Genomic DNA, 20,595 nt, shown 5'->3' with positions numbered 1-20,595 from the left:
TGGTGGCAGTGTCTATGTTGACTACTTCGTGCTGTCACGTCGAGCGGAGAAATGGCCACGAATAAGGGTAAACAAATCTAAATAGGCAGCTTCTGAGAAGTTGAGAGTGTCTGGGGGTGCGCTAGTCGGGAGCTTCAAGTGTGTTAGCAATTCGAAGCACTTGGATCGCGCACATGGCTCGGAAGACGAAGCTGATGCGCTCAGTGCGAGTCCAGCTTTTAAGGCGCCGGTGTGAACGGGCCAAGCCCCCGTCTCCCCCCAGCCCCTATATCCCATGGTCGCTATTACACTCACGCCCACAAAGGGCAATGCTGGTGCTCGCTGGTTCCCTCACTCAGGCCACTTGGGTGAGTCTCCAGTCTGAAATTCTATTTTTGTGTCTATTCTTTTGCTTACATCCGCTCAGGTCTTACTCCGGTTAAACTCGACGGCATCGTCCGCATTCGCTTGGAAGAAGATGGCAAGCCTGCAACTGCGTCTGCTGTTACTATATCGCTGCGTTGTTACGAGGCTCGACACGGTCGTGTAGGCGTACTCAAGACGAATATCCTCATGGAGCATACCCAGACCCTGTGGTCTCCGACTGGTGCTGAATTTGGACCACTCGGTGAACTTGATCTGCCATTCCGTCTTGCCATCCCTGTCAATACCCCTGGCAGCAGCAACTTTCATCTGCAGGAGTACCGAGTATATTGGAGACTGGAAGCTGGTAAGCACACTATATTGTCCATATGGCCAAAAGCTCATGATCTGCCAGCAATCCACACTCAACACATCCCAGGAATAGGCAACCGTCAAGTCAAATGCTTTGATGTCAATCTCATGCGTTACAACAAGCCCTCCACATCCCAGCGCCCCGTCGCTCATTCGTCACTACAGCCCCCCGAACAATTTGTCCAATCCGAATTTCAGTTTCCCCGGCGCCCGGTAGCACCTCTCGATCCCATCCCAGTTTCCGTCCGCATACAACCTCGTCCTGGCGTGTCCCTCCAACGTGTTACATTTGCCTTGGAGCGCCACATTGACTTCATCGAATCTACCCCCGCGTCATCCACTTCCCAGCTTGCATCACCATCTGGCACACTTGCCCGATCCATCTCGCGCGAGTCTTCTCCAGCACCTGAACCCTTCTCTTCTACTGTTGCCCTCCTCCCCTCCCTTCACGACCAATCTCGATCTAGCCCATCCCGCAAGCGCTCCTCTTCGCCAATCTCCCACTCAGCAAAGTCGGTCGAGGCTGTGCTCAATACGGTTGAAGCCATCGATGTATCCAAATCAGACAGCGAAAAGGCTTCTTCACGTACACTCAGCGCTATGCTCCAAGTTCCCTTGCCCAAGTCGGGTGCACACTGGGGTACAGGTGAAACGATGCAGGGTAGCCTTGCCAGAGTTCGATTCTTTGTTACCGCAAAGGTATAGTTTCATGAGTTTCTATCGCAGCCAATTTCGAGCTGACCCTTGACAAAAGGCTCAATTAGCAACCGGCGGCAACCTAGTCATGGTTGATTTGCATCAGGAGGAAATTGTAGTTATCACCGTAGACGACGCTGAACGACAGCGAGTCCATTCCAAATATAGTATGAAACGGCCCGCCACTTCTCCTTCAACTGAGAACCAACAAGAATCCAGACGACCTGTTCCACATCTTCCATCTCCTCCACCCAGCCCTAATAACCTTGCCGTCCCGACTGCCCGGTTCGGTAAAGCCGGTAAAAGGCCGCATACATCCTCCGGCACACGCGACTCGAGCCAACGTCGCGCCTTACCACTGCGCCCACGCTCACGAGGCAATGAAGTCACCGCACCAGTGCCCACGGTTTTCGAGCCCGAACAATTTCGCGCCTGGGAACGTGAACTCGACCGGATCGCGCCCACATCCCAGCAACGCCCACGTTCGAGCTCTGCGCTAAGAATATTTGCATCGAAGAAGCAGCGCTCACCCGAACCTCCAAGTCGGGAAGACTTTTTAGTTGGTGTCGCCAGAACGGTGGCGGTTCCTTCCGTGCGCACAGCCGAAGTGCTCGAGTGGGAGGCCGAAGTTGAGAGGTTCAGCTCGGCTTCTGCCAGGGAAGCTGTACTCAACGGGCGACATGTCCGCACGCCATTGAGCGTCTGATTTTTCTGTTCTCCGTTTCTGTTTTGGGTTCTCGCTCTCCTCATTCTTATCGTTTATTATTGTCATTCAACTGCTCGCATATACATATCTCTCGCATCGCTCTGCACTGTCATTTTCCTTCATGATTGTTTTCGTGTCTCGCATGCATATCTCTAGCCGTGTCCATTGTTGTCCTTCGTTTTTTGCACAACCTGTATGATGAAACCGTAGTTACTGTATGCATGAAAACCTATTCTCGGCTGCCCAAAACCCTCCGTCGGTCTACCCTCGAAGTAAACAATTAGAAATCATATGTAACAAACACTTGACCGATAAAGATTTGACCACTCAGTGCTTCTGGACACGCCTGGACCGGCGCCGGGGTTTTCAACCACACGGGTTACCAGGTTCGCCACTTGGGGTTCTGAGCCCGATGAACGCCTTAAACTGAGACAAAATAGCCGCATCCAGATTTGGACGGGTATCCGCAGATTTTCCTTATCAGGCAGGTACGCCACATACTCCAGAGTTATGTGCATTTGTCACAAACTCCACTGCGCAGAAGTCCTATTAACATTACGCTCGAGGAATCCATGTGGTTTATTTACCCTCAATGACGGGACTTCTTGTACTTCCGTTCGTAAATCATCGTGTAACATCCATTTAACTCTTCCTGGAGTGTCTTCGTTCGGGAGTAATAGGCTTTTACTAGCAGTGTGGTCGCCGCACATACCGTACTGGGCGCCGAGAAGCCTTTTGTTAGCATTCGCACAGAAGGGCTTTGAAGAAGGGTAGTTCAACGCCAAAGGTGCTGGGGGTCCTAGTCTTTGCGCTTTTGTATTGAGTGTGTGAGGTTCGTATGACATTGCGGATGTGGTCATGGTTCTTCTGTATAGGTTCCCATGGGAGCCTAAGCGCGGACACGTAGTGGGTCAGGAAATCTTACTGTTGGCTATATAAGCTACTTGGTTACATCTAGTTGTCAAATGAAGCACGATGTAGTATTTTATTCAATGTCAGTCTGTTTGTTTTGAGAATCTGGCTCGCTAAAACTCGCTTCAGCGACAAAGTTTTTAACTCTGCATCTCTGATCGATCCGGGTGTAATCAAGCACGCTGGTCCTTGGAATACTCTCAAGACAATAAAAGGAACCCCATTAGCTTTAGATACATCTGGAATAAGATCAATAACCTTCCTACTAGTACTCTGAGACCAGGAAAAAGACAAAAGGTGAAATCAGACTTTGGTACAGGCGATCAATATAATTACATAATCATCGATCAGCGACGTTGTAATACAATTTAAATTTGGAACAAAAGTCGAGGATCAATGACTCGAGGGGCTGCCTATAAACGTTCATAGTCCATTAGCGCCTCGTCTCTTCCACACATATCTTCCACATCTCTAACCCTCATTCAAACATCGTGCAGACTTTGAGATGGATCCTCAGGTATGCTCAGAATTTTTAGGAGATTAATTGGTGTAACTTTAATCGCTCTGGGTTGGATTAGCATTTGGTACCTTTCCCCTCACTCAATGTAATAGAAGATTTGATTATCAGGAAGAAAGTGGGGAACTGCGTGCCCGTGTTTATCGAGTTTCCCGCAGATCTCTTGACACCATGTATGGCCTACCTCCGCCTCGCCAAAGACTCCAAGTACAGCTTCATCCTTGAGAGTGTTATTGCTGGGGAGAATATCGCGCGCTATAGTTTCATTGGGGCAGGTAAGTGAATAATATTTAGTATACTACTAACTCGTCCTGACCTATCCATGTAGACCCATTCAAGGTTATCCGATCTGGACCAAGTCATGAAGTTACAGGCGATCCCATGGCAGCGCTCCAGCGTGAACTGAGAGCATACAAGTATGTCAAGATCCCCGAGGTACCCACATTCACCGGTACGCCCGCGCCACGTCAAATTTGCTCATCGTTCGAATTGAATCGTTCGCAGGGGGTGCGATCGGCTACGTGTCCTATGATTGCATCCAATATTTTGAACCCAAAACTGCACGCCCGTTGACCGACCCGCTCGGGATTCCCGAGTCAGTATTTATGCTATGCGACACTATCATAGTGTATGATCATTTGTACCAAAACGTCAAGGTCGTTTCGCACGTATTTGCGCCAACCGTCACTAGCGCCTCTTCGTCAGAGACCAGCTCAAATTTGTCATTTATTTACCAGACGGCAGTTCAGAAAGCCCGACGTGCCGCCAAGGTTGTTCTGGCGAGCCATACGCCCCTTGTCTCCCAGCCGATTATCCAGCGAGGAAATACGGCCGTGTCGAATGTTGGGAAGGTGGGCTATGAAGGCTTCGTAACTCAGCTGAAGAAGCATATTGTTGCGGGCGATATCATCCAAGCTGTTCCATCCCAGCGGTTGGCACGCAAGACGAATCTCCATCCATTCAATGTCTATCGACAGCTCAGGCAAATTAACCCTAGCCCCTACATGTTTTATATCGATTGCGGTGATTTGCAAGTCGTTGGTGCTAGCCCTGAGACATTATGCCGAGTCGAAAACAACAAGGTATTCAACCATGCTATTGCGGGGACAGTGAAGCGAGGCAAGACCCCAGAAGGTGCGTAAAAATGATTATTTTCACGCATTGTTGCCCCATTGATGTGCGTATAGAGGATGCCGAACTTGGGGCGCAACTACTGGCATCTGCCAAAGACCGAGCAGAGCACATTATGCTCGTCGATCTTGCTCGGAACGACGTTAACAGGGTTTGCCAGCCCAAGACAGTCAAAGTAGACGAACTTATGCGACTGGAGAAGTTCAGTCACGTAATTCATCTTACTAGTCAAGTATCTGGCCTCTTGCGTGAGGGGAAGAATAGGTAATTTTCGTGAGGTTGGTGTTTTCAAACATTTAAGTTATTTACTACCTTGTTTCGAGGTTCGACGCATTCCGTTCGATCTTCCCGGCCGGGACGGTGTCAGGAGCGCCCAAAATCAAGGCAGTCGAGTTGGTTTCTGAGTTGGAAGGGGAACGACGTGGTGTATATGCGGGAGCAGTCGGAAGATTTGATTTTGCGGATGACGAGATGGATACATGCATTGCTATTCGAACTATGACATTCAAAGATGGCATCGCCTACTTGCAGGCAGGAGGTGGAATTGTGTTCGACTCTGTCGAAGAAGACGAATACATTGAAACCTTGAACAAGTTAAGCGCGAATATGCGCACAATTGATATGGCTGAAGGTGAGCGCTACATGCGATCTCATCCACGCGAGGTATGGCTGAGCAATATATTCACAGAATATTACTACAACATGCAACAACGTTCTGGCCAACTTTCATAGTTGTAGCTCTGTAATCATTGTATATGCTACCCGGTGCTGAACGTTGAAAATGGATAGACCACAGTAGTAATTACATTTCATTCTTCTTCCTCCGCCCCCTCTGGTCGTGCCCTCCGACTTTGACTCTGTGCAAAGGCTCTCTCCGCCGCAGCTCGTTCAATCCCTTCTTTTCCGGCCATACTCAAGACGCCTGCGATCAATTCTGCAGTCCGGATGCTATCGTCGTTTGCAGGAATAGGGTACATTACGACACGAGGGTCCACGTCAGAGTCGATAATGCCAATCGTAGGTATGCGCGAGATTGCGCATTCACGGATGGCGTGTAAATTTTGTAGCGGATTCATAAATATGACAAGGTCAGGAGTCGTGTTGAGGTTCATCATCGTGTCTGATCCAAATAGCTCCCAAGAGTTAGTGAGAGTCCCGGGTTTCCATGTGGTTCCCACATGAAATCCTTGTGAGCCCAGTCGCTGAGCTGCTTTTCGGACACATGGTGCAAGGTCCTCAGTTGTGCCAACAAATAATATAAGCCCTTTGCTTTTGGCGACCTCACGCACGACATTAGATGCTCTCCTTAACAGGGGGAGCGTGGTGTCCAAATCAATGATCGTGATACCAGCGCGATGACCATATGCGTAAGGAAGGAAAGTAGGCCGAGTGGATTCAGAGGAGCTTCCGAGATGTGCACCGGCGGCGACGAGAGCGGACATGGTGAGGTCAGTGGGTGGTGTGGGCTTGTGGAGAGTGTGGTGCGGTTGGAACGAGGTATTTCGATTTTTGGTAGACCCTAATTTAGAAAAGTATTCGACTAGAATGTGGTTAGACCACAGTACTCGTCAGTAGTAGTATAATTTTACATACTCACTGCTTGTCTTCTCATTCTTTCTTTGGCAAGTTCCACCCATTCTACATTCTCTGGTTGTTGAGATGTTTGAATGAGGCGCACACCTTACATGCAGTTATTGATCGTGCCTATGAGTTTGGATCGCATATAAGCTTACCGTATGGGAGTTTCTGGGGGCTTGAAATGGTATCTCGCTCAAGCCTAGCAGCCAATGCGAAAGTGCGCCTGGCGCAATATGCCATGATAAGGTGCGCTGCACGAGATTTCAATAATTTGCATCCGGCGATCTTCCGCATGATATTCCACGGAATCACGTACTCAAAAATCTTCAGTCCCATTCATCGGCTTCATCTCGTCCACCACATTTCGAGCTCCCCTCACCCTACGTACAAGTGAAAAATGGCCAGCGAAGACCTTTTTGACGGCGCGATCGGTATCGGTGAGTTGCTCCTCGAGTGGCGCTCGAAATTTGGTGACTGAATGCGCATTTGTCCTTGATGTAGATCTTGGAACTACTTACTCGTAAGTCATAGATCAGCCGCTTTTGTGCTATAGTATACTAAAATTAGACGCTTATAAAGTTGCGTCGGTGTCTGGCAAAACGATCGTGTTGAAATCATCGCAAACGACCGTACGTTGCTATCCCCCCCTGAACCCTGTTAAACTTGCTAAACCATGTACAGAGGGTAACCGTACTACCCCCTCTTATGTCGCCTTCTCGGCCGAGGAGCGCCTCATTGGTGATGCTGCCAAGAACCAGGCCGCTATGAATCCCAAGAACACCGTCTTCGACGCAAAGCGCCTCATTGGCCGTCGTTTCGAGTAAGCATACACAGTCGATTATCTTGGTATTTGTACTTATAATTGCATAAAGTGACCCAGATGTTAAGAAGGTTCGCCTTAATTGTACAGATGTTATGATCTGCTCTTTAACTTGAGACTTAGGACATGACCCACTGGCCATTCACCGTTGTTGATAAAGATGGCTCTCCATATGTACAGGTCGAGTACCTCGGCGAAGAGAAGACGTTTACCCCTCAGGAGATCTCGTCCATGGTCCTTAGCAAAATGAAAGAAATCTCTGAGGCAAAGCTCGGGAAGACTGTCAAGAAGGCTGTCGTCACGTGAGTTCTCCCACAAATTTTATTGAAAGCAAACGGGGTTTGAAATTGTGTCTAATTAGCGTTCCTGCTTACTTCAACGACTCTCAGCGTCTGGCCACCAAAGACGCTGGTGCTATTGCTGGTCTTGATGTTTTGCGTATCATCAATGAGCCCACTGCTGCTGCCATTGCATATGGTCTTGACCAACAATCCAAGACTGAGAAGAATGTATTGATCTTCGACTTGGGAGGAGGAACTTTTGATGTCTCGCTTCTTAACATTACCGGAGGTGTCTTTGCTGTCAAGGCTACTGCGGGTGACACCCATCTTGGTGGTGAAGATTTTGACAACACACTCCTCGAGCACTTCAAGGCGGAGTTCAAGCGCAAGACTAAGCACGATATTTCCGATGATGCTCGCGCTATCCGTCGCCTGCGTAGTGCTTGCGAGCGTGCCAAACGCACTCTTTCCAGCGTCGCCCAGACCACTGTCGAAGTTGATTCTCTGTACCAGGTCAGTAGATTACATCGGCCAACTTTGTTTCGTACTGATAAATAGTACACGATCATAGGGTGAAGACTTCTCCGCAAACATCTCTCGCGCCCGTTTCGAGGAAATTAACGCGACTATGTTCAAGTCCACTCTCGAGCCTGTCGAGAAGGTTCTTAAGGATTCTAAGATTCCTCGCGAGAAGGTTTGTCGCCCCTGGAAATCCTCGGATGGATGTAACTAACCTTATACTAGGTCGACGACATTGTTCTCGTTGGTGGTTCTACTCGTATCCCTAAGATCCAGGCACTGGTTAGCGAGTTCTTTGGTGGTCGCCAACTAAACAAGTCCATCAACCCGGATGAGGCTGTCGCATACGGCGCTGCTGTCCAAGCTGCTGTACTCACTGGCCAGACCAGCGAAAAGACCCAGAACATGCTCCTCCTCGATGTTGCACCTCTCTCTCTTGGCGTTGCCATGCAAGGAGATGTCTTCGGTGTTGTCGTTCCTCGTAACACCCCCATCCCTACCAACAAGTCCAGGGTTTTCACTACCGTCGAGGACAACCAGACTACTGTCACCTTCCCTGTGTATGTGTTCTAGTTTTCATTGCCTTCCTTGTACTAACAATAGCTTACGTATAGCTACGAGGGAGAGCGTACTCAGTGCCGTGACAATCGTCTTTTGGGAGAATTCGAACTAACCGGCATCCCTCCCATGCCTCGTGGACAGGCCGAACTTGTTACCACCTTCGAGGTTGATGCGGATGGTCTCCTGAAAGTGTCCGCCCAAGACCGCGCTTCCGGTCGCAAGGCATCCATTAGTAAGTTGGACTTACTCAGAAGTTTTGCGAAACTAAATTTCCTTTCAACCAGGCATCACCAACTCCGTTGGTCGCCTCTCCTCGGCTGAGATCGATCAGATGATCAAGGATGCCGAGCAATTCAAGCAGGCTGACAAAGATTTCTCCGCAAGGCATGAGGCTAAGGCCGATCTTGAGGCATACATTCAGCAAGTCGAGAGCACTATCACCAGCCCTGAAATGAGCTCCAAGATGAAGCGCGGTGCTAAGGGCCAGATCGAAGCCGAGTTGGCTAAGGCCATGGAGAAGTTGGAGCTTGAGAATTCTACTGCTGATGAACTTAGGAAGGCCCAGTTAGGAGTCAAGCGTGCGTTGCAGAAGGCCACTGCCCAACGGTGATCATTTGCATGTCTTTCGCTTGCTTTCGGATTTCTTCATCTTGTCTTCATCTTTTCATTTTGTACCTAAAATGGCCTTCAGTTTGGGCGCTGTAGTGTATTGATACACAATTGAAGTTCCTATCGTGAAAAATTGATGCCCACTGCATGTTAGCATGTGGATTTTCAGTTCATTACAAAAAGAATAACAGGTGACCAAATAGGCTACGCCTAGAATTTGTATTCTCGCCTTCTCCAACCCGTGACGAAGTCTCTGATCGTGCGAACAAGAGATCTGGGTCCAACCGTCGGGATGAGGTTTTGGATAGCTCGTACACGTCATTACGACAATCGTCGACATATATACATATATATATCGGGAAATGAGATATCCAGGGGCCACACTTGCGACATTATGAATACGTCCGCGTCGTATGGAGCAGAGTGCGACGGAACGTCAAATTCGTATAGCGAATATGTGGTCATTCCAAATGGATACCTAGACTCGTCAGCCCGAACCTGATCAACACGAAGTTGTTTCGCCCTAGAGTTCCCAGTGAAACGAATTGCTCAGCACAAACCATCGGTTCCATAACATTGGGTTCTTGTTCTCTTGCTCGTAGGTTTTGCCTTAAAAAGGGGCTCTGCATGTCTATTCCAGCAAGCTGTTGTCACACTCCTCCCGAGTTCCCATTGGACTTGCGTCTGGAACGCTAGCGTCTCTTGCCTGATACATTCGTGAGTCGGGTTATATATAGGGAGCCCGAAATCTCATAATTCACTCACGCACGAAGACTTTATTAGCTAGTCATAATGACCATTGGCCTAAGCGAATTCGATTCACCTGCCACTGATGGCTCTGTCTCGCTGAACCAACTCGTGGACTACCACCTTGGAAGAAACCCCGAGTGCGGGTTTGCCATGTTGGTAGACGTCTCGGAAAGCTCGAATGAGCAACGCGTCGTGAAATACCGGCAACTCGCTCATGCTACACATCGCGCTGCGCATACTGTCAATCCTGGTTCGGCGCTCCCCCAAGGGACCAGGGTAGCTATCCTCACATCCACGGACACCATTGTGAATATCGCGCTTGTTCTGGGAATTTTGAGGGCAGGGCTAGTGGTTTGTACCTTTGTTAGATAACTGCAATAGGCAGGAACTGACCTTGGCATAGCCCTTCCCGATCTCCCCTCGCGTTTCAGTCGCCGGGATATGCCATCTTTTAATCGCAACAGAAACAGTTCACATGGTCAGCGGAGGTGGATCTGCTATCGCCCATTTGGTCGAAAACGTTCTTTCCATGATGGAGGAAAGTCAGCAGCATCTCAACATCATATATCTCCCAACCTTTAAGGAGCTATTTCAACCACGCTCTGGAGATTTGTTTGAGCCCTTTCCTGACCCCACTCCATTGTCTGAAAATTCGGTTGTAGCTATCCTTCACAGTTCAGGGTCTACAGGATTGCCCCGCCCAGTTACTTACACACAGGGGTGTATTCTAAGCAGTTTTGTTAACCAACGTGAGCAAATTGGGTACGAGTTTCATGCGCATTTGTTTATGATTCTTAGCCCCTTGTTATGGAATGGGTCGCTTCGGAGCTCGAGTTGGGCTCATGGCATTACCAACATTTCATGTCATGGTAAGTCTTGGAATTTAAGTGAGGAAGTTTACTGAAATTTTGGTAGGGTTTTATAACTCACTGTTTTTATCCCCAATTCGCCGGATTTACCAGTGTTCTCTTTGCCCCTGGGGCCACGCCAGTAGTTCCTAGCCCTGATGTTACCCTACGCGCGGTTGTTAGATCCCAATGTACTTTTTTGTTGACGGTCCCAACCTTCCTCGAGGTATTTACCTAATTATCACTCTTTTCTTTTTTAGCTCCAACTAACTGAGATTAGGCATGGTCGCACGACAACAAGGCCATCAATCACCTGAAAAAGATAGATGGAGTGGTATGTGGCCACCAAGACATATTGTAACGATTAGCTTATAAGGCAAATAGGTCTATGCCGGGGGACCTCTCATTCCTCATGTAGGAAACCGGCTTGTGGAACGAGGTATTTACCCTTCGTTACGTCCAAGTCAGCCGGGTTTCAATAAGTTCATGTTAGGTGTTTCACTACGTGCTGCGTATGGTGCTACGGAATTTGGCGCACCAGTCGAGTTCGATCTTGTGAAGCGTGCCCCAGAAGATTGGATTTACATCGAGTTTCCAGACAATATCCAGCCCGAGCTCATTCCGCAAAACGATCAAGATGGGACGTATGAATTAGTGATGCTGGTAGGTCGAATTCTAAGAGAATTAGCCGTTGAGTTGTTTACATGACCTCTTTCACCTGCACTAGTCTACTCCGATTTACAAGCCATTCGTTGTTAATTATAAGAACGAAAGAGGGGGAGTGGGTTATGCCACAAAGGATTTGGTAGTTCCTCACCCAACTAAGCTGGGGCTGTGGAAAGTGTAAGTGTCGATCAGGTTATTATCTGCGTATATGCTAATGCTTGATGCTGTATCAGTGTTGGTCGATTGGATGACCAAATTGTACTACTAAATGGAGAGAAAACCAATCCGGTTCCCATCGGTATGTCTTTTCATTCATACGTCGTATTCTTGGTCAATACCCAACCTTTTGACTCTCAGAGGATCAAATTGTCAAGTCTCCACTAATACAATCTGCCATCATGTTTGGCCGGGAACAGAACCAGACGGGCGTACTCATCGAACTCCATAATCAGGTAGACTCTTTGGCAAATGTGGATTACGAAAAAATCATCAATCAGATATGGTGAATGGAATTCAATGGGATACAGCCTAATGTTAACTGAATTTAATTCCATTTCATACAGGCCGTTCGTGGAGTTGGCCAACAGCAATACTTCTACACATTCTCGAATCGCTCGCGAAGCCATCATTTTCTCAGAGACGTCTCGTCCCTTGCCTCGCACACCAAAGGGGAATGTTGCCAGGGCTGCTGCATTGAAATTATATGCCAACGATATTACTCGGATGTATGCCCAATTGGGACAGGGCTCATCTCTTACTTCACTTGGAGCCCCTGCATCCTGGGATGATGTGGAAGGAGTCCAATTTTGGTTGACTCGCTGTGTGACGCACTTACTAGGTAGACAATTAGATCCTTACGATGACTTATTCCAACAAGGGTTTGATAGGTAATGTGGCCTTTACTTATCTTTCGAATTAACTTCTAATAAAGGGGTTGCCAGTTTAACGGCCACTCTCCTATCAGGAGTGCTCCGACGGGCGTTATCGCTACCTCCAAGCATCGAGCCCCACATTGTCGCGGAAAAAGTGACGCAACAATCAATATTCAACCATCCTTCGATACTACAACTGGCCACTTACTTGGTTCAGTTGACTAACAATTCCACAAGCTGTTCGCCCAGCGCTCCTGAAACAAGTACCATGCAGACGATGATTGCACGCTATACTCAAAACATGAAAGTTCGCCATAACGATCCTGATTGGCCACTCACAGGCTCCGAGCCCATCGAAAGTGTAGTAATTACTGGAACTACTGGCTCTTTAGGATCACATATACTGGCACAACTGCTCACAAACGAACGCGTTAAGCGAGTCTGGGCGATAAACCGTCCTCGCAGAGACTCTGGTGTACCAGTTATAGAGAGGCAGCGCATATCTTTTGAAGACAAAGCACTTCCTATTGTTTTGCTTAGCCACCCCAAGTTGACGTTCTTGGAGTGCAATTTGAACGAGAACCAGCTAGGGTTATCCAATGAAGATTACGAGTTGGTGAGTAGCTCGTGGCGACTTGCTGATTTGGGCTCACTGTTATGGAATAGATACAATCTTCAGCAACGACCATCATCCATGTGCGTTTATTTCTCGCACTATCAAATTACCATGCTAATGTGAGCATCAGAATGCCTGGCAGGTCGATTTCAATTGGAACCTCCAATCGTTCGAACCAAATGTACAAGGTACCCGCTACTTGGTTGATCTCGCATTGAATTCAACATGGAAACGCGCGCCCCGGCTGGTCTTTACGTCTTCTATCTCGGTGGCGGGCTTGGGACTTCCTGGAAGGTCCCTTGGCGAAGAATATCTCACAAGCTCCAGTATTTCACTTGGGTTTGGATACGGAGAAAGCAAGTACGTTGCCGAAAGGGTAAGCATAATCACGAAGACTTGGAGAATCCTTTTGCCCATGTTCGCATTGGTCTAGGTTCTAGAGGCGGCCAAGATGGCAGGCCTGGAGACATGCGTTATACGCCTTGGCCAACTTTCAGGCGATAGGATCAGCGGTTCTTGGTCGAAGACCGATTGGTTCCCTTCTATGCTCGCATCTTCTCTCACTATAGGGTACCTTCCAGATGCTATCGGGGTTAGTTCTCTCGATTTTTTTTTGGAGCAAGTGCTAAATAGTTTTCCAGGTCGTCTCATGGGTGCCACTCGATGCGGCTGCACAGTCCCTATTGGATTCATGCTGCCAAGTGGTTGCTGAGCTACCCACCGTGGTGCATATAGCTCATCCACAACCCTCAGCCTGGCCAGAGCTCATGAAAATCGTCACCCAAGTAATTGCTATGGAGTTTGGGAAGGAATTGCCGTTCATTCCTCTGGATGAGTGGAATAAGATGGTTTCAAAAGCGTCGGGATTGTACGATGACAACGATACCCGCAAACGGCTTCCAACCGTTAAACTTCAGGCATCAGTTGATGGTATGGCACGAGTAGACCAAGCAATCAGGGAAAGCAACAATCGAGACGCAGAGACATACGAAGTTTTTGGCGCGCCTCGCCTTGATACATCTCGGTGCACTCAAATAAGTCCTTGTTTAAGGGGCTTAACAGGTTTGGATTTCGATGATGTATCTCGTTGGGTTTGTTACTGGAAACGTGTGAACTTGTTTGTACAATAGTTATTTCGCTATGGTGTATTGCATTTTTTTAAAATAATTTCTAGCTAAATAAATGATGGCGCGCTTTGTTTGTAAGGTTCGGTCGGATCTTGTAGTCCTGGCGCTAAAATTATGAGCTTAGTCACAGGCTTTGGAAAAGTCGAGACTAACACCAACGTGTCTCTGAATCATTGGAACACGCGACGCAAAATCAATTTCTCAAATTGATTCTAGCTTCATAAGTCCCGCCACATCCCCCAAAAGTACGTGATTTCTCTCCAGCGATCCTGACAGTGTAGTGCGACAGCTGATTGCGTGCTTTCAGAGATGGATGATGCTTGGGGCAAAACGTCAGAGCAAGTGCTTACACACTTTTCTGTGAATTACCATACGGGGCTTACCACCGGTCAAGTTTTGGAAAATACAAAACGATATGGAAAGAATGGTAAGTGTGAGCGCATTTATCGACTTGTTTATACTCTGATCGCCTATTCGTCAACACCAGAACTTCCTGAGGAGCCAGCCACTCCATTATGGGAGCTAATTTTGGAACAATTCAAGGACCAACTAGTTCTTATTCTTCTCGGCTCCGCTGTCATTTCTTTCGTACTTGCGTTATTTGAGGACCATGGTGACTCAGGATTGTTTATGGCCTTTGTTGAACCAGCTGTTATCCTTCTGATCTTGGTAGCCAATGCTGCTGTGGGCGTTATTCAGGAAACCAAGGCTGAGAGGGCTATAGACGTAAGGAGCCACTTCAACATACCTGATAGTCACTAATTCTATGCACCTAGGCTCTGAAGGAATACTCGCCCGATGAAGCCAAGGTAACTCGGGATGGACACGTCGCCAAGATTCACGCTTCAGACCTAGTTCCCGGAGACATCGTTTCAATTGCGGTTGGAGATAGAATTCCGGCGGACTGTCGTATAATTGAGATACATTCGAGTAGCTTCCGCATCGACCAAGCCATTCTAACAGGAGAAAGCCAGAGTGTCGGTAAAATCGTGGATGCTATTAGCGATACGAACGTTGTTAAACAGGACATGACGAATATGGTGTTTTCAGTAAGTCACAGAATGAACTTGCAGTGGCTATAGCTGATGCTGGTGATTTGTAGGGTACGACTGTGGTCAACGGCAACGCCACGGCCATTGTCGTCCGGACCGGAGAACAAACAGCAATTGGTGATATACATCGCTCGATCTCGTCCCAAATCTCAGAAAAGACCCCTCTCAAGCGCAAATTGGACGACTTTGGTGACATGCTTGCCAAAGTCATCACTGTCATTTGCATTTTGGTTTGGATCGTCAACGTGCGACACTTTTGGGATCCAGCCCATCACGGTGTTTTACAAGGAGCTGTCTATTATTTCAAGATTGCGGTTGCGCTCGCAGTGGCCGCGATTCCGGAAGGCCTTGCAGCAGTTATTACCGCATGCCTTGCACTCGGAACGAAGAAGATGGCTCAGAAAAATGCGATCGTTCGTAACTTGCCCAGCGTAGAAACACTTGGTGCCACGAATGTGATTTGCTCGGACAAGACTGGTACATTGACCACAAATCAAATGAGTGTGTCGCGGGTGGGTTTAATTCATTTCAGTTTTTTTAACTTCTCACGGTCTTGCTTGCAGGTCTTGGTTATCGACAGTGTATCGGGAGATCCTGTGGAGTACAGCGTGGAAGGTACCACATTTGCGCCCACGGGTAGCATTTCTTCTCTGAAAGGCAATATTTTGAGCTCTCGGGAGCTGCAAACTGAGTCTATGATCCGGCTCGCCGAGGTCAGTGCATTGTGCAACGATGCAAAGATTGTGTATAACGAGGTATGCAAAACAAATTCACAAGAAGTTATGAATATTAATGTCATTGTGTCCAAAGGAAAAGGATACCTATACTAATGTCGGCGAGCCTACCGAAGCAGCCCTCAGAGTGTTGGTTGAAAAAATTGGGTGCCCCAGTGCGGAGGTGACAAAATCGTTTGGTTCTCTTACTCCTCGATCTCGCTCCACGGCCGTCAACGATTACTACGAAAGTCAATACAAGCGCCTACTCACTTTCGAATTTTCGAGAGATAGGAAAATGATGTCTGTGCTGGTTAAACATGCTTCAAATCCAGGATCTGGTGCCACGTTGTTTGTCAAAGGGGCTCCAGAATCAGTGCTTGAACGCTGCAATTACATTTGCGTTGGCGGCCAACTTCGCCCTCTCTCTCAATCTCTCAGAAGTGAATTGCTGGGCAAGGTATCTGAAGTCGGTAGCCAAGGTCTGCGCACACTCGCGCTCGCTTACTCCGACAAAGCCGACGGAGATGCATCACACTACAAGTTATCTACAACGGCGGAGTACTCACAGTTCGAGCAGGGGCTTGTATTTGTTGGGCTTGTTGGAATGCTGGATCCACCTCGTCCAGAAGTTCGCAGTGCTATCGCAAACTGCCGTGCAGCCGGCATCCGGGTTATATGCATCACTGGGGACAACAAAAAGACAGCCGAGGCAATCTGCCGTCAGATCGGAATTTTCGGGCTCGATGAAGACCTCAATGGCAAGAGCTACACTGGACGAGAGCTAGATGCTCTGAGTCACGAAGATAAGATTCTGGCCGTTCAACGCGCAAGCCTTTTTTCGCGCACAGAGCCCGGGCACAAGAGCCAATTGGTTGACCTACTACAAGGACTTGGACTCGTTGTGGCCATGACTGGTGATGGGGGTAAGTACAATATGTATTAAAATGCCGAAGCATAGCTCACGCTCTTGATTAGTAAATGATGCCCCAGCTCTCAAGAAAGCCGATATTGGAGTTGCGATGGGAAGCGGAACTGACGTCGCCAAACTTGCCGCCGACATGGTCCTCGCTGATTCTAATTTTGCGACAATTGAAACAGCTGTGGAGGAAGGTCGTTTAATCTACAACAACACCAAGCAGTTTATTCGCTATCTCAGTGAGTTTTCATTTCTTGGATGAGGCGCCGCATTCAAAAATTAACTAATGATTACAAGTTTCTTCGAATATTGGTGAAGTGGTCAGGTATATGTTCTACCGAATTTTGCTGGGACATAGGCGACTAACACCATGCTCCGTTTTATAGCATATTCTTGACCGTGCTTTTAGGCATGCCAGAAGCCTTGATTCCAGTCCAACTCCTCTGGGTTAACCTGGTTACGGACAGTCTCCCGGCGACAGCTCTGGGGTTTAACCCTCCAGACCACACCATCATGCGTATGCCACCGAGGGACGTACGTGAACCATTGGTAGGGAAGTGGTTGTTCATTCGTTATTTAATTATTGGGACCTATGTGGGATTCGCGACCGTATTCGGCTATGCCTGGTGGTTTATATTCTATGAGGGCGGCCCTCAAATCACATTCCACCAACTGGTACGTTGTTGGCAACCCATGGAGCTAACATAGACTAAATCTAAGTTTCAGACTCATTTCCACCAATGCTCTTCTCTCTTTCCAGAGATTGGCTGTGCGATGTTTACCAACGAAATGGCCAAGACAGCGACAACTATAAGTCTCTCTATACTTGTTACGGTCGAAATGTTCAACGCCGCCAATTCTTTGTCGGAAAACGAAAGTCTACTGGTATTACCAGTTTGGAAGAACCCCTACCTTGTGGCGGCCATTGCTCTAAGTATGACGCTTCATTTCGCAATCTTATACATTCCGTTCTTTACGGTAAGTTACTGGTTACCCCGCATTTGGCTCCGTACACATGCTAATTCCTCTGATCCCAGGCGTTATTCTCCATTACCCCGCTGAACTGGCAAGAATGGAAGGCTGTGGTACTCATCAGCCTTCCGGTCATTGCAATAGATGAGATTTTAAAGTATATCTCGGTGAGTCCCGTAACTTTCCATTTGTGGATATGTATCTGACGACGTTTCGCCATCGGATATCAAACAGGCCACATTTGTTGGTATGGCAATTTCATCCCCTTGAGACCGAAGCTAGAATCCTAACATTCATCTCACAGATCCTCCCTCGAAGCTCAAATTGGACTGATAATTATTCTCTCATCCGTGTCTCATGTTCAACTTTGCATAAAAAGACAACATCATTTGTCAATTCGGATTTGCGAACTGTCTTCTACTATACAATTAATCCACTTGGCCTCAGTCCCAGTTGCACTCGGTATATGTTCCAGGTTCGGTGCTCTGAGTTGAAGGATAAATCGGAGCACATTGACACAAATATCATATATATCCGTAAAATAACATATATCTATAATCCGTAGATGAGTAAAAATACCATTATAAAGGTAACAACAAATCATACAAGATACAAGCCGGCAACAAGGAAACTCAACCAGATCAATACTACAACGCAGAACCAACTATGCAAACACATAAGATATGTAATTGTCCCTTCATAATAAATTCAAATAGAAAAAAAGAAACAATTGTAAGTATCTACGGAATGCGTCGTCGGGCCTGAAACCAAACCGAGTTAACTTAGGAGGAAGGTTCAAACTTTGGTAGTGATGTATCTTACCTTCGAGGTAGGGGCCTTCGCGCTGTGGATTTTGAAGCATTCTGGTTGCTTGCACCAATGACGCGTCCTCGCATCGGTCCGCCGGAATGTTTCACCGCAACCGATGCATGCGTAGGGATGGACACCAGCTGCAAATTCAATGTTTGGTGAGGACTTCTTCGTTCCACCCAAAAATATTTTATTTCAAACTCACTGTGTATACGCATGTGTCTGTTTATATCGTGCAGGCGAGCCATTTGAACTGGGCAAAAATCACACTGATATTTCCGGTCGTCAATAGTATTCTAGGAGAAACACTTCATCAGCGTTCGATCGACGTGAGTACATCACTCAAAACACACCTTAGAAGAATCTTTACTTGGTCGCCTCGCTCGTCGACTGGGCCCTGGTGGAGACTCTCGGCTAGAGCTTGGCACGACAGGCGGTACAATAGGAAGAGACTTGGCACTAGTCGATGTAGGAAAATAGTCGAAGGAAGAGGGTAATTCAACCTCTGATGTCGCGGTGCTGGGAGGAGAGTACGCCTCAAACTCAGGGCTTGCGTCGCAAGTGAACCCGGGTGCCAACCCAAACGGATCATAGCTTGAGCCTGGAGAGCTTGAATATGAGGATGAATATGAGGACGGGGACATATCCCAAGCCGTATTGGAGGGATTTAGTGCGGGAGCCCATTGAAAGTTATCTGTAGTTTAAATGCGGCTTAATACACATATATGCGCGTACAACTGGTACACCAAACGTACCAGGTGTCAACCATTCTCCGGGAAGGATAGGTTCAAACGGTACGGCTTGGAACATGCCTGGGCCAAACTGTATATTGTTGTTACCCATCGATGATTGGTGCGTTCGCAACTGGCTATCAGTGCAATGAGTGCCTTCATACATAGGAAGGCTTGGTTCAAAAGTGGGATAAGTGTTCATTGGCTATGTCAATGATGAGTTACTGAGAAACAAGCAATGAAAGGGGCAGGTCACATACCATTGTGGCCGATAAGGAGTAGATGAAGGATCAGCGGGGATTGGTGATGGGTCAGCACCGTACGCGGCCTTTTGAAGAGAGCAGCGATAGGGTTTTCGTCCACTTTACACATTCAAATGACTGGTGATCAGGTTGACTACGGAGGCCCGAGGCGATTTGGAGATGGAAGAATCGAATTGTATGACCAAATTGGTTTGAGTCAAACTGGAAGAACCACGTGTTTGGCTCTCCAATCAAGCCCGCGGGACGAATGGGGGGCGCGTACTTTTTGGGAGATTCGCACTATAACGCTAAAGGGAACGATGAGTGGTCCTGAATCTGGAGCCTGAAGCTCTGGAGAAGAACCGTGTACCAGTGACGGGCGTTGCGTGTTCCTACTTCAGCCACCTGAATGGAGCTTACCTATCCGCTAGGTAACGCTGACGTGCATGATCGAGGGAAACTCCCCGCGACGTGGGGCGGCACTGGGGTTCCTCAAACACTATTAAAACTACGATCCTCATCCTAATCGGGGCGATGATTGGCGGCCACATATTGTACTCTACGATTCGATGTGTGTAGCGGGACGTCCATCCATTGGCCACATCGCGCTAGAAACTGTGGCACCCGATCCACGCGGAGTCAATTCAGAAACCATAGTTGGATCGTCTCCAAATAGACGATGTTTCAATGTCGCACAGCTTTTGAAATAGGTTGGTCACAAGAAATACCTCAGTTTTACTAATAGTCTATGTATGATACTCGAGCGTCCTCTCTCCAATGCGCAATTCCAAATTCAAGAGGCCCCAGGAGGATCAACCATCAGTGTTCTCGCCTGAGAATGGCTAGCGTTGCCCGAACCCGAAGATTTATCGATCATAATTGAGTCCCGCCGACTTCCTGGGTCAGATTGAATCCAGCCGGTAGCGACGACTCAAGGCGGAGAACTATACAGCAGAGACTTTCCGTCCTGGAGTTCCTTGGCATGTCAATTGCGCATGTGCGTATACCTTTTAGCCGATGTTTTTGAGTATGTAGGATAGTGATTCTCTGGCATCGCCGGCGGTTGATGGAGTTGGGTGGTGCGCGATCAGTGTCAATCTGCTGACATACGCCGCTGTCGTAAGCTGCAGCACTGATGGGATCTCGTAGAGGTAGGGAGGTTAATCCCTCATCAATACTATTGACCGAAAATAGAAGCAGCTATAAAGTCCATGACAAAATATTCATGACCCC

The 20,595-nt window shown here is 47.9% G+C and overlaps 6 protein-coding genes across 6 annotated transcripts; 4 read left to right on the top strand and 2 right to left on the bottom strand.

Moving 5' to 3' along the window:
* Window positions 1-274: 274 nt before the first annotated feature.
* RhiXN_01882 (arrestin) lies at window positions 275-2,116 on the top strand (the record flags this gene model as incomplete). Its single annotated transcript, XM_043321701.1, has 4 exons — window positions 275-347; window positions 407-709; window positions 758-1,413; window positions 1,469-2,116. 4 exons carry the CDS (start codon window positions 275-277, stop codon window positions 2,114-2,116), a joined length of 1,680 nt encoding a protein of 559 aa, XP_043187524.1.
* Window positions 2,117-3,533: 1,417 nt separating this feature from the next.
* Window positions 3,534-5,408, top strand: RhiXN_01881 (anthranilate synthase; the record flags this gene model as incomplete). The annotated part of the gene is made up of 7 exons (XM_043321700.1): window positions 3,534-3,545; window positions 3,607-3,820; window positions 3,874-3,996; window positions 4,050-4,679; window positions 4,733-4,940; window positions 5,000-5,307; window positions 5,365-5,408. The coding sequence occupies 7 exons, from the start codon at window positions 3,534-3,536 to the stop codon at window positions 5,406-5,408; spliced, it is 1,539 nt and encodes a 512-aa protein (XP_043187523.1).
* Window positions 5,409-5,485: 77 nt separating this feature from the next.
* RhiXN_01880 (ribosomal protein S2) lies at window positions 5,486-6,494 on the bottom strand (the record flags this gene model as incomplete). The annotated part of the gene is made up of 3 exons (XM_043321699.1): window positions 5,486-6,216; window positions 6,270-6,356; window positions 6,410-6,494. The coding sequence occupies 3 exons, from the start codon at window positions 6,492-6,494 to the stop codon at window positions 5,486-5,488; spliced, it is 903 nt and encodes a 300-aa protein (XP_043187522.1).
* Window positions 6,495-6,651: 157 nt separating this feature from the next.
* RhiXN_01879 (heat shock protein HSP70 family protein) lies at window positions 6,652-9,045 on the top strand (the record flags this gene model as incomplete). Its single annotated transcript, XM_043321698.1, has 11 exons — window positions 6,652-6,691; window positions 6,756-6,774; window positions 6,834-6,883; window positions 6,936-7,074; window positions 7,127-7,145; window positions 7,198-7,376; window positions 7,436-7,868; window positions 7,927-8,049; window positions 8,100-8,434; window positions 8,489-8,667; window positions 8,720-9,045. 11 exons carry the CDS (start codon window positions 6,652-6,654, stop codon window positions 9,043-9,045), a joined length of 1,842 nt encoding a protein of 613 aa, XP_043187521.1.
* A 791-nt stretch (window positions 9,046-9,836) lies between these two features.
* RhiXN_01878 (calcium-transporting ATPase) lies at window positions 9,837-17,912 on the top strand (the record flags this gene model as incomplete). The annotated part of the gene is made up of 29 exons (XM_043321697.1): window positions 9,837-10,145; window positions 10,198-10,543; window positions 10,593-10,663; window positions 10,710-10,868; window positions 10,923-10,976; window positions 11,027-11,305; window positions 11,370-11,485; window positions 11,542-11,606; window positions 11,666-11,810; window positions 11,872-12,195; window positions 12,250-12,796; window positions 12,847-12,876; window positions 12,927-13,172; window positions 13,230-13,388; window positions 13,438-13,820; window positions 14,140-14,168; window positions 14,231-14,350; window positions 14,411-14,649; window positions 14,700-14,972; window positions 15,026-15,487; window positions 15,539-15,730; window positions 15,786-16,614; window positions 16,667-16,846; window positions 16,905-16,932; window positions 16,994-17,282; window positions 17,334-17,585; window positions 17,645-17,746; window positions 17,814-17,826; window positions 17,884-17,912. The coding sequence occupies 29 exons, from the start codon at window positions 9,837-9,839 to the stop codon at window positions 17,910-17,912; spliced, it is 6,270 nt and encodes a 2,089-aa protein (XP_043187520.1).
* Window positions 17,913-18,319: 407 nt separating this feature from the next.
* On the bottom strand, window positions 18,320-19,383 carry RhiXN_01877 (C2H2 zinc finger; the record flags this gene model as incomplete). Its single annotated transcript, XM_043321696.1, has 6 exons — window positions 18,320-18,340; window positions 18,402-18,529; window positions 18,595-18,685; window positions 18,743-19,083; window positions 19,145-19,325; window positions 19,381-19,383. The coding sequence occupies 6 exons, from the start codon at window positions 19,381-19,383 to the stop codon at window positions 18,320-18,322; spliced, it is 765 nt and encodes a 254-aa protein (XP_043187519.1).
* Between the last annotated feature and the right edge of the window lie 1,212 nt (window positions 19,384-20,595).

Source organism: Rhizoctonia solani, chromosome 16 (assembly GCF_016906535.1).
Source record: "Rhizoctonia solani chromosome 16, complete sequence".
NCBI classification, from domain to species: domain Eukaryota; kingdom Fungi; phylum Basidiomycota; class Agaricomycetes; order Cantharellales; family Ceratobasidiaceae; genus Rhizoctonia; species Rhizoctonia solani.
Note: the sequence above shows the minus strand (reverse complement) of the source record. Positions and strands in the feature narration are given on the sequence as shown.